At 40.4% G+C, this 18,204-nt stretch overlaps 1 protein-coding gene across 4 annotated transcripts in view; it reads right to left on the bottom strand.

The window, feature by feature from the left end:
* Positions 1-18,204, bottom strand: part of LOC307028427 (histone deacetylase 4-like) — a 176,910-nt gene that overhangs the window by 84,049 nt on the left and 74,657 nt on the right. For all 4 annotated transcript variants that reach the window (XM_079663429.1, XM_079663430.1, XM_079663431.1 and 1 more), the window contains exon 3: positions 12,376-12,438. In XM_079663429.1, coding sequence (XP_079519555.1) covers positions 12,376-12,438 — 63 coding nt within the window. The remainder of the gene's footprint in view (positions 1-12,375; positions 12,439-18,204) is intronic.

Below are 18,204 nucleotides of genomic sequence, written 5' to 3'. Positions count from 1 at the left end.
ATTACCTCACCCACCTTTAAGCTTTGAATTTGAAAAGTGACCAATTCATCCACTGAATTAAACCAGAATTCTTCCAATGATTCCTACCTAAACAAACAAACGTTTGAAATGTCTATCCCTCTATCACTTTATTATGCATATCAGCATAACAAAGGTGCATAAGCAAATGCAGCTAAATGCATTCTACTTTTATTTCATTGGTTTCATGCCTGCCTAAAAACGATATGGTAGTGATCTCTATACCATACAAACCTACATGTGCACACACCCACACTGAAGAGTTTACACAATCCTCAGATCAAGTATACCCATGCAGCCAATCTGATTTGGTTGAGGTAAGAAGCACTACAAAAATACAGAGACCAGGAGTGAGTCGTATAGAATCAAAACAGCTTCCTAAAAACCAGACGAGGTGAGAATAGAAGCTTTGGGGAGCTCCCTTCATTCATATTTTACGCCCTCTCCTTCCGTCTCACTGGTAATGCTTCCCAGTCTGCACCCAGTTTGCAGCAGACTGAGCCATTAGCTGTCGGTCATGCTGAACTGAACTTATGAGCCCTGTCAGCTTACCATACTGCTACCAGTGCACTTTAAATCACATGGCTCACAGGAAACCCCTTTTGCACTAATGCTATACCTACAACTGCTTTAGGTCCACTCCAGAGCAGAAAATAGTAACATGCCTTAAATTAGCCTTATTGATGTTTAGTGGAAATGTATATATGACAACAAGACAGTAAATGGAGGTATACATGGAGAATTGCATCCAAAGAAAAGGATGAGTTCAGCTAAGTCAAGAAAGGAAAAGATCCAGGATTCATACTATAACAAAAGACTGTGTTTGATGTAATGTCTATCTGTGGGGACTTGATGTTGATATGTTTACTTTCATCAGAAATTGAAGGGCATACAGTCTATTCTTGAAGTTATTTTCCCAGTTATAGGAAGGCCCAAGTCTCTTTGCAGCGACTTCTTTGCAAGTTCAGCCCACTTAGAGTCTGAAGCATTTTAGTCGGAAAACCATGGTCTATTTCTTCTCTTAAATGAGTTTGTGGTCAAATGCAGTCTATCACTGATGTCCACGCTGTAGCCATTAGGCTCCAGGCTTGCTTTAATGAACTTCTCTTCCCGGACAGAGGAGGGCCAACCTCTGGTCATGGTGGTGTTGATGGCCAGAAGCTAGCAAACCTGATGCAAACGCAAAAGCAAAAGGTCTGAACCCTGGAGTGGTCATCAATAATAGATAGCTTCCAGAGGTCTCCTCTGGATTCATTTGGTCTTGCTAGGGCTTTTAAAAGCCTTTACTAAACAGACCTCTGCATAAACAAGCAAGTTTGACAGGAAGTGAAAGGTTAAAACATGGCCAGAGTCAAATGAACATAACATCTGTATGTCTATCTTTACAACTGAACATAAACAAGCAGAGGACATTTAGAAACGGTCCAACTAAGGGAATCTTTTATTTTTAAAAACATATGCTTGTTTATTACAATAAGTTCATTTTGTACTAGGTTTCTCAAAACGGTAATACCCCTTCACTTATATGTGGGTCTTTTCAGATGAAATGTTTAACTTAAGTCAAGATCTGTCGCAATAAGTTGATTCACTTGGTGAGGTGAAAGTTCAACCGTGCAAAGCTTTCCCGTGACTTATTCAATACGGATATGACCCATTCCTAAACTTTCACACATTGGTGACCTTTGAGGGAACTGAGAAGAAGAGTCCAAAATTGAGGAAGCGTTTATGTTTGCTGTGTTGCATCATCGCCATGTTATCTTATAATAAGGTTATCAGCCATGTGCATCAACAAGCTTTGAGCTCCACCTAGTTTCTGACAACAAGCAAATGAATGTGTGACCAGGCATATAGGAAGATATTGCTAATCTTTTATCAATATCATTTGGGTTTGTTTACAATGGAAATGGTTAAAGGGCAGACACTTGTAAGAAATACTTGGCAGGTTATTGGATAAAGAATATGTCAATCAAATCTGTTGAAGCCAGACTTGAGAAGACCCTCAAATGATATTCCATTGCATAAAACTTTCAAAGTTGTTCTTTAACTCTTCTTTCATTAAATAAATACTCTTCAATTCTGATATGACTGATGGCATTGCACACTCTAGGCTTACCTGTTTTAGAGCTCCATTGTTCTTTTGAATGAACAGTGTCAAGGTATTGCATCACTCACAAATCTCAAACTAATACATCTGATCATACAATTTGTAAATAAATTATAACTTGAAGCCTGATTTTATTGTAATATTGTGATCCTACAATCTTGTGAATCCTATGTATCCAATAATTCTAATATTGTTAGGTTATTTGCCATTCGTTTTCACAGCCAATCATTTAACAAATGCTGATTGCGTGCTCTTACTTGCTCTAACAACAATAGCTTTGATAGTTGGACAACCACCGCAAATTAAGAGAAATGGCAACATTGTTAAAGAGTATACATTCCTTAGTTGTCTTTATTCCCTGTCTGTCCATATGTACGTTTTTTTTTAGCAAACATATCAAACACAACCTCACACTCCAGACGTCTAGGTCTTGGAAAGCAGACATGACATGGTAAAATATTTTACCCTCAACATCTCTCTCTCTCTCTCTCTCTCCCCCCCTCTCTAACCTGTTATAGCTGTCAGGTTAATGGCACTGATGCAGACAAAGTAGGTTAAGGCATTGCCTGTTCTGCTGGAAGACAAAAACAAGTCTGGCTTGGAGCACTCTGCCATCCTTTCTGAGACCCAAATGTGAAGAGTGTGTCTCTCTTTAACGGGGTTGACATGAAGGCCACCACCCCAGACTATGTCTGTAGATATAATTAGGCACTGGTGCACTGTTTTGTATTCTTTTTATAATTCCAATCTTTCTCTCACCATCGCACCTGATGTCACCTCTGCTCTCCGACAGCTTTACATTGTCTTAACACAACCTTCTAAGCATTCTCCCTTAACCCTTATTGCTTCAGTGCCTTTTACAAGTGGTGTTGTCCATTTCCATTTTTATTTAAAAAGGAGGTTCACTTTTTTGAAAGGGTAAGATGTAATATAAAAGAGAAATAAAAAGACTGATTCCAGGAGGTTAGATAAAGCGCCGGAGATTATATTACAGTTCATCAAAAGTTCAAGAAAACCGTTTGGAAAGATCCCTTGGGCGATAACTTTGAGATGGTTTTTTGTGTCTGTGTGTGTGTTTTTGTGTGTAGAGCAGAAAAGAAGCAGCTGCCCACCGACTCCTGCCTACACCAAACTGGCACCAGGCAGAGGAATCCATGCCAGGTCAGGGAGTGTGTGGGGGTGGTAGGGGGCTTTTGGGGCCCATCTGGGGAACTTGGGCTTGTGTAGCCTCCCTGGTGAGCATGTGTATAGTAAACAGGTTGTCTTTCGTTAGGGAAAAGTGGTATGTCAAGCAGGTACTGATTGTGTCTATCATTGGGACTTTATTCAGAAGGTTATGGTGTTTCAATCTTGAATTGAGACTACATCTGATAGAAAGTAAAAAACTGGATTATGACAGGCACTGAGAATCAAACGCAATAAACGCCAAGCAGTGTTTGTACTTAAAATATTAAGAAAGAGTAAAGCAGACTAAAATCATTTGTTAAAGTTATTTTTGGGAATGTATGCATAAACAGCACAATATAGGGATCAGAGATGGGGTCGTTACTCAAAAAGTAATGTATTACATATTACTTTTTTTTTAAAAGTAATATATTAACGCGTTACTTTAGTCGTTACTTTACTTGCAGGGCCGCCCCTCCCTACAGGGAGATCTTGCAGACTGCCGAGGGTGCTTCATTTTGCGGAGGGAGCCTCATCTGAAGCGCAAATGTGGCGCACCTACAGTGTACGCGCGCCAAAGTAGTCGCCGCTGCGAGGCTCCACTAGCACTAGAGGGGCCTCATCATATAACTTTGCGTGTTTGCTGTTTACTCGTTACTTTACTCGACATCCTCACTCTGGATTCGGAGGTCCTCCTTAGCTATTAGCTTCACGTTAGCATGTTGTCTGTGCAGGTGCTTGTTGAGGTTTGACGTTGTGTTTGCAGCAGTGGATAAAAGCTTCTGGCCTGGACACAGTTTGCACCTCACCATCACATTCCTGTCCTTTCTTCGGACGAACTCAAAATAATGGGCATACCTCTCCACCCCTTGAAAGTTATCGCTGTTGACTCAGCCATGTTTATGCACTGCATTTGGACGCCCAAGTCGTGCAAATGTTACGTAAATATAAACCTGCTGCGGAAATCCCTCTTGTCTGCAGTAGCGTGGCGTGGGGAAAAATGTAGGGGGAACCAATTTTTTTGGAGGGGGGGGGGGGGTGGTCAATAACGTAACCAGATGAGTGATTTCAGGGCCCGGTAACATTTTACACACATTTGTATCATACAGATGCAGGACTTTTACACGCCTGTTATCTGACCGACAGGTCCGCACGCACTCTCCAGCTGAAACTCTCTCGTCTTATTAATTTAAGCATTTCTTATTAATGTATGCAGTCAAAATCCTCAAGTTTCTGCTTCAAGGAAGCACTCTGTGCAATGGTCTCTTTGTCCCATCCCTGCTCTGTCATTATCCTGTCAAAAGCGATACAGAGCGACCCGCGTCCTTCATGGATGGCCTGTACTGCGCGGCTTTTAAAGTTCCACCTCACAGCAGAACCCCCTGGTACACGCACAGCTCGATCAACTTCAGACAGTAGTGCTGATCTCTTACATGAACGTGAGAAAAAATTGTGGAAGGCATCGAGATTGGCAAAAAACAGTTTGGCTGCTTGAATGTTGTTTGTGCCTTAGCATAACAGTGGATGAATAGCGCATTGGGGCAGTGTGCTTTCACTAAAGCCTGAACGCCACCGTGCTGTCCGCTCATGCAGACATGAGGTCTGACAAAGTCTGACAAATCAATTTGTTTGTTGGACTGTAGTTCCCGATGGCTCTCATGACAACTGATGTTACAGCTTTTGCGTCTCTTTCTAAGCCGACATCAAAAAAGCGGAGGAAACGTTCACACACACTGCCTTTTTCATTCACGTAGATTATGATAGTGAGTTGGCACTTATTGGAGATGTCTGATGTGTCATCCACTTGTACAGCAATGAAAGGACAAATCTTTATTTCTTTATCAGTCTCATCCTGGATACAACGAGCTATGCTCTCAATGATGTCATTTTGTATGGAGTTTCATCTGCTTTAATTTTTAGTTGCTGCTGTAGCGGAAGTTTAGTGAAGTTATGCTTAATTAAGTATGCCAAATTTCCTCCCTCCATCATGCTTCATTTGCTTGATCATTTCTAACGGCGGTGATGACAGTTACAGTACTACGTAGTAAAACTGAGGTCGATGCGATTTGATTGGATTGTGAGGAAAGGGATTTTGCCTCACAATCCAATCAAATCGCCAGCCTCCAGGGGAAGCCGGAGGCGGCCTGCTTCCCTTGGCATGGCCCTGACCAATCACAGATTGGCAGGGGCATGACGTGGGCCTCATCTGATTGGTCAATCCCTCCATTTTTTTTCACCAAGGGAAGCCAGATTTGTCTGGCCTCCTCTCGCAACACTGAATGCAATCTACTGTTTCACCATAACATCTAGAGGGGCGCTGTTTCACTCTTTGTAAAATACTCAATGAGAATGGGAGAGAGACGGAGAGACGGTCCGGCAGGAACACACAGCAAAGGAGAATTACCGAAACAAAACAAAGTGTTTTTATTTATTTATTTAAATTATAACTACAATCAGTAAAAACAGGGGAAGCCTGGCTTCCCTTGGCCTCCGGGAGAAAACGCCACTGCTTGTCTGTCAAAGGGAGAATCTAGTAATTCTGTATGTTAGTAGGCTAACTGTAGTGTGATTACTGATTTTATAAAAGTAACGGAGTAACGCGTGTCGGGCAATGTTGGTAACTGTAGTGTGAACGCGTTACACTACTCCGTTACCGACAAAAGTAATATTATTACAGTAACGCGTTACTTTGTAACAAAACAAATTACTTTGTAACGCGTTATCCCCAACTCTGATAGGGATTGGTATCGGCCAAATTTGGAATTCCGCATCAGCTTGGAAATTCGAATCCATAATTCTGTTATAATAATCCATGCTTAATGCTTCATTTGAACTATGTTGAAAAATAAGAACTTGACACAAATTCGAAGCCAAAATATGATAGTTAAAGAACTTGACTCAAGGGACACTACGTTGTCTGAGCGAGAATCTTTTTAGCAGTAACGATACCGTTAGTGTTTTGATTCTCCAAAACCTGATTCCATTTCCATCAAAGTTAAGGTAAGTCAGTGTTTCCCCTACCATTGTCTTGGCGGGGCGCTGCGCCCTGCCAACGGAGCCCCGCGCCCTGCCTGAAATTCAAGGTGTTTTTTTATTTTTATTTACATTTTTTATTTGTATTATTTAACAAAAAAAGAATATATATATATATATATAGCACCAAATTGCAACTGAAGTAAACTATCTACGGTCACGTTTCACATTGAACATGTGCTCTTTTATTAAATAAACTAAATGCCTATGTTATTTATCCAATGTGCATGTTTCAGTGTCCTTGCGTATTCACATCCCCCCCCCCCCCCCCACACACACACACACACGAATGCACACACTCACAATCAGAGATAAGAGCGGAGGAAAGGAGGAGAACAACAGCTCTGCTGTCTGCCCGTTTGTGTCCCCCCCGTTTCAAATTCGTTTATTATTATTTGTTAACCGCAAGCCGTTATCGTCACGGGAGAAGGACACAAACAGCCTGCCCAGGTGGACAACGAACGTAGCGTGCGCATTCTAAAAATAGCTCACAGATGGTGAGCAGGTACCACGGTTTTGAACTACAGTATTGAATTTGACAGAAAACAACAATGAAACGCCAGCAGAAGAATAGTCTAATGAGTTGGGTGAAAAAAAAGACAGGAGATGTAAGTTGGTTTATTCAGTAAATTAGCTCAGGATAATTAGATGCTTTGTCTACACCTGTTGATGTGAGGCTAATGCAGGATTTGCTAGCTTGATGCTACCGGCATTTAGCGGCAGTGACTCAACAAATTGCCACTTAAAATGTATCTTCAGCAATGTATGACAGGCAGACTGCTTGTTTAATGTTAGACTCACACCAATAGCTCAATATGATCATAACACGATTGCTTTCATATCAGAGATCAGATGAGGTGGAGCTGCCTCCAGCAATAGAGGATGAGGCAGAGAGAAGCAGCAGCAGCACAGGGTTGCAGCAGGTATGTTATATGCTGTAGTCAGGTGATTTAAATGTATCAATGAGAGAAAGAAGTGTAGGCTACATGATAAGAAGGGAATAAAGTACAGTGTAACACTGTACTTTATTACTTTTTAATGTACAAATACTTTGTTACTGTACGATATCAATAACAATAATCCACAGCTCCTCTCTCTGCTCCAGAGGGTAAAAAAAATTCGGGTGTCCTGAATTTTTTTTTCGGAATACCCGAGCAGCACCCTGCCAAGGCAGTAAACCTAGGGGAAACACTGTAAGTAGTTTACAACAAAGTACTACTATGATGTTGGTTGTTACAGAAGATGTGACAAATAAGAATTTAGATGATATTGTCTGCATAAACATTCCTTTTTCGCAAAGATGTTATGCATATGGTGAATTTCCCCCAATAAAATCACAATTTGGTTTTCGCCACATTCTGGCAAATTCACAGTCAGTGACAATAAAGTTGGTTTATATCAAATTGTGTGCCTGCCAAACTCCCAAAATCCTTGTGTTGAGCATGTTTCCTTACATTACCAAAGCAAACACTCATATTTAAAATGAAAAAGCTTTCAAGCGCACGCAAACACACGGGCATGCAAACCCCATGTTCCTGTGAGGGGGGGGGGGGGGGGGCAGCGGGGGTCTGGCCGGCAGACAAGTGTCTCTGCGCGGTCATGGTGACCGCTGGAACACACCTCACCCCATTCAGCTGCTTTTCCACTCGCTTCTCTTCATGTTTTCCATCTGTTATCTTTAAATGCACTCAATAATTATGATGCTATTGTGGACTAGAATCACATTTTCAAGCTACATGATTAATCAATGTTAATCAATTAATCAATTCGGCTCAGCAGCTGAATATCATTATTTTTCACATCTGAACTTCTATTGAGGTTTATCAAATGAAGCTTTGAATGTTAGAAGTCATTGTCCTAGAAAGGTAATAAAGAACTCCTTGAAAAAATTCTTAAATTTGATTAAATCATTCTTTGGATAACATTTAGCTAACGTCTTCAATTCATAAAATCATCACTGAGTCCCTTTTATTTTGTGAGGCAAGCAGGAGCAAAGATTTGTTTTGATCGCAACACAAATGCTCAACTTTTGGACATGGCATCAGAAATGAACAACTTTTGGACATTACGGGGAAAGTTTTGTTCACTACTTCAGAATCGGAAACATCCTAGGCTGAAACCTAACTCTAATCCTACAAATGTTATAGTAATACTACTGATATTAGTGTAGCCTACTCTGTCTGACATTTCTGAAACTCTGCAGAAATACAGGCTTTACACTAAAGTGGCAGACAGGTGCTAAAGTGTTACTATGGCCCAAACAATTCAGAACGAGAAACACGCTCCACTTTAAAAAACGAGGCCTTGTTTTGCATTTTTTTGAATGTGCAGTCTCATAATGGAGATGTTTTGGGCCGTTTTAGCAAGTTTGCACCTGTCGGCCACCATAGAATGCTGATTTAGAATGAGTGTTCAACGTTATGAATCAAGCATAGAACTATTCTGAAGAGCCCTAGTTGAAATTCAAGATGGAGATGTCTGCAAATCCTCACCTGCATGAGAAAAGTGTAACTTATAAAGTGGCCACTGAGTGTACAGTCTAGCTTAAGATTCAGACTGAACATGTGAAATCAGAGGCCAAGTGAGCACAGAAATAGAAATCACATGTAGAGAACTGAGAGAGCAGACGGGAGTTGAGTGCAAGAGAGAGGGATGGTGATGAGTGTTAGAGTGAGAGAAAGAGAAATTCAGAGAGTGAATTAGGCGTAGTCCAAAAATACGTTTCCCTCCACTTTTAGCGACTTCCTTTCCAGAGTTTTGAAATGGTAATGAGTCTGCTGGTATTTGCATAATGTGCCTTTCCTCATCCCCTTTTTTTCCTCGGCTCTCTTCTCTTCAAATTGCTCTTCTCCTCCTCTTCCTCTATCCCTTTAACGGCCCCCCCCTCCCCCTCCATCCATTCATTCATTGCATTTATTTTACCTACACCTCCCTCTCTCAGGTTCTTAAGTACTCATGGATAATTGACAACTCTAAATAAAGATAGGATGTTCAGTCAGGAAAACAAGAGGCAGCCAACAGGTCTGCCACTTCCCGTGTTAACAGCTCTCCACTCCAATCCCTTGCCGCCTCATGTTCTGCAAAGCCTTAATATCAGCGCTTTGCAGACAGAAAGTGGACGTGCGCACAAATTAATAAGGCTAAAAAAGTAAAACAAAACGCTTGTCACGTTTCTTGACGATTGCCCACGGCGCACACTGATGAAAGAAGCCGTGGATAGAATAGCAAAACCACTTCTGGTCTACATTATCTGACACTTCATTTCCCATCCTCTTCTCCCAATTTGTCTCCCTCCTTCCTCATCACTTCTCTCACCTTCCCCTCCCTCCTCCTCACTCCCTGCAGTGTCTGTGCTCTGACAGTTATGTGTGAGTGGAGCGTGGGCTGCTGCTAATTTGTGCAGAGTGGGAGAAAGCTGTTTTGGCTCGGGGAGAAAAGAGCTGAGTTTAGGCTTAATGCTGGGATGGATGGACAGACGTGGCAAACACACATAGACATCAACACACACACACGCATCGATACGTGTTTGTCATTCATTTACTCCCACTCTCCTAATGTCACGAGTGCATTCACAGATACAAACAGATGCTCAAACCCACATTGACATCAAGCGCGGAGGTGACTCCTAAAAGGTGCTGTCTTCTGCTCCTCTTAAAGAACCTCCTCCTGCTCAACCTGTCATCCTGCTTAATATGCTCCCAAAACTGTCACCACCATCATCATCCTTTCTTCCTAGTTTTGATTCCGATTGATCAGCTACTTTTGAACGAAAATGCACTTTAAGGTTACCAGCCTTTATCGCCGTTGTTGCCGTATCACTTTCTGTGTTTAAATGCACTTCACAATATAGGACAAACAGAACCATGCTCACAGGAAGTGTTGTTGTTGCTCTTGGCACCCGGTTAATTAATTCTAACACATCTCACGAATGTGTTAATGGAGCATTGTACTGTTCTTATTCCAATAAAATGCTGTTGTCCTTTTTTTGGCAGGAATTTGTAGCATTTAGTTATTATTAGGGCTGTAGCAAACTCACAATGATCAAAGTCATATTTAATGAGTCCAGTAATATGACTGTACACAGTGACGAGCTAGTTCAGTGAACTCAACTTGAGTCATACTAAATTGCAACCTTGGCTTTCACTATACTGCACATTGGGAAAATGCATGTGAAGTATTTTTTATGGGACATGAAACTTTTGACGATAATCATTTGTAATATAATACATTAATGTCATGTGAATGATATATGTACAGCGCTTCAGAAAATCTCTGTTCACCTACACTTTTATATTTAGTCAAAATCATTTGCCAAAAATTAGAAAAACAACCATTTAACAGAATAAAAAATACATGACAGATTTTGAAATAATTTTTCTATTTTGATTTTTGATAATCATGTAGTGAAAATCTGATATTGTGTAAGTACTGGTGCAAATTGTACTTGAAAAACTGTTAATACAATTTGTCCATACTGTTTTTGATCATTGTAATGATATATGATAGGGATATTTGATCACTTTGACAAGTGAGTCACTGTATACATTTGAACAAAAGCAGAGAAAACTAATGAAATCCATTCTATTGAATAACCAGTCCTACTTACAGTACAATATTTCTCTCAATATTAATGTTATTTGTTAATATGTTTATGAAATACCGGATGCATTCACTTGTGTAAACCCTAAAAATGCTCCTCGTGAACATAAAATAGCATTAACAGATTTAATTGACAATAAATCAGATAGAACCCAAATAATTCCAAGCACATTACACGTCCTGCATATGTTCCAATGTGTTATATCTGTGCAAACGTTGGTCTGTGTGTATGTGTGTCACTGAAGCACTGAAACATGCTATTAGCAGGCTAAGACTCCAGGCCTTGGCAACCATATCAGTGACATCAGTGCTGCATCAGCATTGCATCCCGCCACATGGGACAAACATACCGCTTGTGGGTTGATGACATGCTGATGTGGCGTGATCATCCCTCGTTCCTGTCAACAAGAGCGTGAAGTTCCAACAAAATGTCTCCTTTGCACGTGCACTTTTTCGTGGGCGCTGGTATGTGCGGTGTGAATGCTAAAAAGGAGCCGGCCACTGAATAATACATTGCCATGTACTAAAAACAATGTGCGACGTCAGCTGGTGGACATGATTGCATGTTCGGGAGTAAATAATAAGTTTGCTCATAAACAGACACTGACGGGGTGTGTTCTTGAGCCGTACATTAGTCAGCTAAGGCGACCGCGCTATCAACTAAACCCCAATTGAGCATTGATGTTCTGTAATTAGCCGTTGTGCCTCACGCAGCAGTAAACCAAAAACATTACTGCATCGATCACTCAGAGTCCTCAGGAAAGCTCTCACTCAGAGCTGAGTAGGGAAGCTACAGACTTCAGTACAGGTAAAGATACTGTAGAGTGGCACAGTAATTGGACCAAAACCCAGAAATGAGTTGGCATGTTAGCACTTCTGGTCATCTCGAGGTCAATGTTACTTTTAAAATGTTTTGAGTAAGATTTTCACGTTTTGTTCTAAAACATAAAATACATTAGTAAATACCCAACTTGTGACTGTGGTCTGTGGTTAACCACGGCATACAAGATCTTCAAGTTTTGTTCTAGGACATAAATGATCAATACCCCGCTGTCTTAAGGGACAAAATGAGTTTACCCTACATCCTGTTGAACATTAGCCAGCTTTAGTTTAGATATGTTGACGTGAAGTTATGTTAGCTGTTTATTTCTTGTTATTGCATTAGCACTTCAACTATTAAAAAATTGTTGTTAAAATATGTAGCTATTAAAGACGTGTTTGCCTTAAACCTTATTTTCTGGAATATTCTAAAATCAAATGGAAAAATGTCACTGCTTTTTGTCGAGAGCTCTTGCGGTGATAGCTTCCGGGTCGGCCTACGGAAATACGTCATCACTGAACCACTTTATACCAGACCGAAATAAGTCAAGCTGATCCAATTTACAACATGTCAAATCTAAGTAAAGTCAGTTAAAATACAGTTGACACCTAGCAATACAAACACACAGATTGCGTACCAAAATGGTTGAGTGCTCCTGGTTTTAGAAGTTCCACAGGCTGCTCGTTGCTGGTCCATCCACCTGTCAGAGAGGAGGAAAAGGAGAGTTAAGGATGGTGCTCAGTACAGCTGAATAGATTCAAACCATCAACATTTGTGTCCTGCTCAAAGGTAAGAGAGGTATGGATTTATAGAGAGGCTAATAGAGGGTGAGTGGGAACAAAATAGAAAGGGACCAGTTCAAAGCAGATGTGAACAGAAATACAGTGGGGCAAAAAAGTATTTAGTCAGCCACCAATTGTGCAAGTTCTCCCACTTAAAAGATGAGAGAGGCCTGTAATTTTCATCCTAGGTACACCTCAACTATGAGAGACAGAATGGGGGGAAAGAATCCAGGAAATCACATTGTAGGATTTGTAATGAATTAATTGGTAAATTCCTCGGTAAAATAAGTATTTGGTCACCTACAAACAAACAAGATTTCTGGCTCTCACAGACCTGTAACTTCTTCTTTAAGAGCCTTCTCTGTCCTCCACTTGTTAACTGTATTAATGGAACCTGTTTGAACTCGTTATCAGTATAAAAGACACCTGTCCACAACCTCAAACAGTCACACTCCAAACTCCACTATGGCCAAGACCAAAGAGCTGTCAAAGGACACCAGAAACAAAATTGTAGACCTGCACCAGGCTGGGAAGACTGAATCTGCAATAGGTAAGCAGCTTGGTGTGAAGAAATCAACTGTGGGAGCAATTATTAGAAATGGAAGACATACAAGACCACTGATAATCTCCCTCGATCTGGGGCTCCACGCAAGATCTCACCCCGTGGGGTCAAAATGATCACAAGAACGGTGAGCAAAAATCCCAGAACCACACGGGAGGACCTAGTCAATGACCTACAGAGAGCTGGGACCAAAGTAACAAAGGCTACCATCAGTAACACACTGCGCCGCCAGGGACTCAAATCCTGGAGTGCCAGACGTGTCCCCCTGCTTAAGCCAGTACATGTCCAGGCCCGTCTGAAGTTTGCTAGAGAGCATTTAGATGATCCAGAAGAGGATTGGGAGAATGTCATATGGTCAGATGAAACCAAAATATAACTTTTTGGTAAAAACTCAACTAGACGTGTTTGGAGGAGAAAGAATGCTGAGTTGCATCCAAAGAACACCATACCTACTGTGAAACATGGGGGTGGAAACATCATGCTTTGGGGATGTTTTTCTGCAAAGGGACCAGGACGACTGATCCGTGTAAAGGAAAGAATGAATGGGGCCATGTATCGTGAGATTTTGAGTGACAACCTCCTTCCATCAGCAAGGGCAATGAAGATGAAACGTGGCTGGGTCTTTCAGCATGACAATGATCCCAAACACACCGCCTGGGCAACGAAGGAGTGGCTTCGTAAGAAGCATTTCAAGGTCCTGGAGTGGCCTAGCCAGTCTCCAGATCTCAACCCCATAGAAAATCTTTGGAGGGAGTTGAAAGTCTGTGTTGCCCAGCGACAGCCCCAAAACATCGCTGCTCTAGAGGAGATCTGCATGGACGAATGGGCCAAAATACCAGCAACAGTGTGTGAAAACCTTGTGAAGACTTACAGAAAACGTTTGACCTCTGTCATTGCCAACAAAGGGTATAAAACAAAGTATTGAGATGAACTTTTGTTTTTGACCAAATACTTATTTTCCACCATAATTTGCAAATACATTTTTTTAAATCAGACAATGTGATTTTCTGGATTTTTTTTTCTCATTTTGTCTCTCATAGTTGAGGTATACCTAGGATGAAAATTACAGGCCTCTCTCATCTTTTTAAGTGGGAGAACTTGCACAATTGGTGGCTGACTAAATTCTTTTTTGCCCCACTGTACGTCTTTTTAAGAAAGTTGGAGAGGAAAAGAGAAAGATGAATTACAAGCAGACAAATCCACGGTGGCTCAGTTTATAATCATTTAAACCTTGAAAAGTGGCATACTGAAATACATCTCGAAATATTTCATAATGATGTCATGACTATGCAGACTTATTTCATCTAACTTTTGGATTTGCATGTGGGTAGTTATGAAATGAGTATTACAAAACCTGTGTAAATTGTCAAATCGGATATAAAAAAATATGTATAACTAAAAAAGAAAAATCACAGTCCTACAGTATGCGACAAACATTTTGTTTTTGTAACAATGCTTTCTTTCTTCAGTTGTCTCAGACAAGTCTACTTACAAATGAAGATAGTTGCTTTTGTTGATAAGTGCAGTGATGTACAACTTAAATTCCTAAAAGGACTTTTCTTTGATAGTCCAGCCAGGAAACATACTTATCTAATATAATATTCTATAATCTGCTCTTCTTACATTCCCAGTCCTCTGCACTACTTGTCATATCAAGTCAGATTTTCTTCTTGCATCAAAGCAGCTCCATTAACATCAACAATCATTCAAAACAAGATTAGAGAATGCTTAATTTAACATAAAATGACGAGTTCATTTAACAAAAAAACACCAACGGAGTATAGTATGACGCATTGAGAAGCCAAGCCTTCAAACTAATTGAATAATCGTCTTTTCAGAGAGAAGATACAGACCCGCAGTATATCCATGCTACCTTGAACTACTATACAAAAAGGTGATATAATATAGTCTTTCATGGCTTGGTCTGACCTTGGTTTGGTGCAGAGAGTTGGGTAAAAGAACGTTTTTTTTCTGTGTGTGTGGGCTTTGCGCTCCTGCACATTGGGATTGAATAGACATAAGAAAAAAAGTCAGTGCTGACCTTCAGCTTTTATATCAGGTTGCTAATATCCACATCAGATTGATCGTACGGGAAATTTGAGGTGCAGAAAGTAGAAAGAAAAGTAACAACAATGTTAATACATGCATCACATTTCTTCTCTCATGTATGTTTAGTAGTCAATAGAGGCTTTTTTGTAGGCTGACTCCGAAGTAAGCATTGCCCCAGCTCCCTTAACTCAAAGTGATTGGATATTTCCATTGGACAATGATAGTAAATAAGATATAAGGCAAACATACATTTATAACATTTTTACATTTATTACTTAAAACAATTTTTTTCAAATGGATAGTTTCATCATATTAACAGAACTTTTATAATACGTAAAGCCTAAATAAAATTTGTCAAAAGTAAATATAAACATCACCGTCTTTTTTCCAACATTGCTTCCAACTTAAGGCGGACTCATGTTTGGCGTGGGTTACGTTGGCATGTACTGTAAGCCACTTAAAATCCGAAAAAACTTTTGATTAGTACTAGCGGGGTATATACTGATATAATTTATGTAATAGTAAAAAAATTAAAATGGTAAAAATCTTGTATCCATGCGTCTGATTCCAGACCTTATTTCAGAAATCTCACCAAAACGTCATTATAAAGGAAAACGTTGTCTAAACAAAAGAGACCGGTCCGGAAGTACTATAGGTTTACTCGTCTTCAGGTTATGGACTCATGTTTTTTTTTTAATACATTTGTCAAATAACAATCCTAAAAAAACTGAAACGGCTGTTGAATTGGTGCCATTTCTAGTTCTGCGCAAAATAGTTTGTTTGGCTGTGGCACCAACACTTCAGGTTTATTAAGAAACATAATTTAAGTGAAAATTAGAGTGAATGTACTTTTTTATAAATGTTTATGTACAATTATGCTTGCATGATACAGGTCTCTTATTATTATCAGTGCTTTGTTGTTTTACGTTTTTCACAATCTTGTATTCAAGGAAACAACAGAGTGACTTAGTTTGAATGTTGAAGAAATCAAAGTTTCAAGGATAAATTCTCTGTTTTATGGTCTTTAGCTACTTTTAACTGAATAATCAAGAATCAGTGCAGATATCCAACCCTAACAAGCGTGTGTGTGTGAACTCCCTTAAACATGCGTAAAGCTGAAAGTCAGCCCTTCATAGTCACTGTCTTTATTTTAAATCCAATGTGATGGAGTGCAGCCAACAACATAAAAAGATATCAGTGTCCTAATACTCTCTGACTGTACTGTACACACAGAGCAGACTATTATTAGCCTGCTGGTCTGATTCCTAAGAAGCCCGCGAACATACATGTGAGAGCGTTGCCAAGGATACCATCATGTAGAATTGTGGCTCTTTTGTGACAGTGGCAGGCAGCAGACAATCTTTGGCTTAGGTTTTATTATCTAGCTTTTTCCCTGAATTCAAGCTCCTTTGTTGATCAAACTTGTAACTGCTCCCAACTGCTTCAGCCTACATCGGTTCAGCCTCGTGATTGACAGCTGGTATAAATGGTGGGATCAGCAATGCTGCAATTATCAACGCTTTCACGAAGCAGACTTTTTTTTCACAGTCACATATTTCAAACCTTGCCTGTACTCAGTGGGTGTGACAGCATGCTGCCTTCTGAGATCAGTTAGGAACGTGGGCTCTACAAGCAAATATTTCCCAAGTTTAAAACCGATAAACAACTTTCTCAGAAGAGGCAACGCTTACAATTAAAGTATTCCACATGTAAACATCAGGATTCTCCATCGCCGTCACCCCTGAGCCGGTGAAAAGTTATCATGGCAGAAAAGGAAAATGTGAGATGGGACCATGTGCTGTGTCACGCATGAACGAGCAGCCCCACATGACATACCCGCTGCATTTTTGTTTTTCTGGGTTGCTAGGCGCTATTTTCAGCCCAAGCAGACTGCTCCATGATTAATACATGATGGAGGGGAGGGGCAGAATTAAATATTCATAACACGCGCACAAACACACACCAAATGCATACTCTTGAATTTCATATTCTTGTAAATGCCTGCTTTCCTTTGTTGCTTTAACATAATAGCTTTTTTTATTTTTCGCCAACACAGAAAACAGGTGGATGTTGAGGTGAGACCTAATGGAGACTTTCTCTAAGAGATGAAGAATATGAGATTTTGTGTGTGTGTGTGTGTGTGTGTGTGTGTGTGTGTGTGTGTGTGTGTGTGTGTGTGTGTGTGTGTGTGTGTGTGTGTGTGTGTGTGTGTGTGTGTGTGTGTGTGTGTGTGTGTGTGTGTGTGTGTGTGTGTGTGTGTGTGTGTGTAGGGTGGCGATGGCAGATGGCAGAAAGATGACACCAGAGCTTTATAGGCGAGAGACAGGCCAAGCAATCATACACACAAAGGGAGAGTTGAAAGTGTAAGTGAGTGAGAGTGTTTTGCATCTTCCCTAATGGCCACCATCTTTATTTTATTTTACCCTCCTTAAACCCTTGACGAGAACTTGCGTCATGATAAATATGGAGTACGGTAGTTAAAAGAAAGAGAGCGTGTCAGAAAAGCCTGCAGACGTGTGTGCGGTAGATGTGTATATTTATCTCTATGTGTACAGGAGTTGTATCTAATGGAAAAGAGGCATGTTTATGGCGTGTCCACCCATGAATGTGCAGACTGTGACCTCTGATGCGTCGTGAGGAAGACAGGTCAAGAGCTCTCTGCCTTAACACACAATGATGAGAGAAAATCTCCATGGAAACCACGACAAACAAATATGCAGAGGGAGGGAGGGATTGAGACTCTTATGAGTACGGGAAAGGAGGAGTGTTCTTTTAAATGTAGTGTTGCTATTATTAAAACTAACACATGATCTTAAGGGTTTGTATGTCTTAATAATAATCTCCACAAACCACTACATGCATGTGGTTCATAATAGTTTCATGCTCAAGAGGCAGCAATTGAACCCCCAATGCTCCCTGGTGGAGCGTAGTTGATAACCTAATACATGCACAAGGCAAACATAACATCGCAACACTTGAGGTTGCTATTATTAGAGTTCACATCCTGATATATTCATGCTTATTGGAATGGTTTATGGCCACATGTTTTATCTTTTGTTAAATCAAATTACTA

The sequence above is a fragment of the Notothenia rossii genome (assembly GCF_949606895.1).
Source record: "Notothenia rossii genome assembly, chromosome: 2".
Classification (NCBI taxonomy): domain Eukaryota; kingdom Metazoa; phylum Chordata; class Actinopteri; order Perciformes; family Nototheniidae; genus Notothenia; species Notothenia rossii.
Note: the sequence above shows the minus strand (reverse complement) of the source record. Positions and strands in the feature narration are given on the sequence as shown.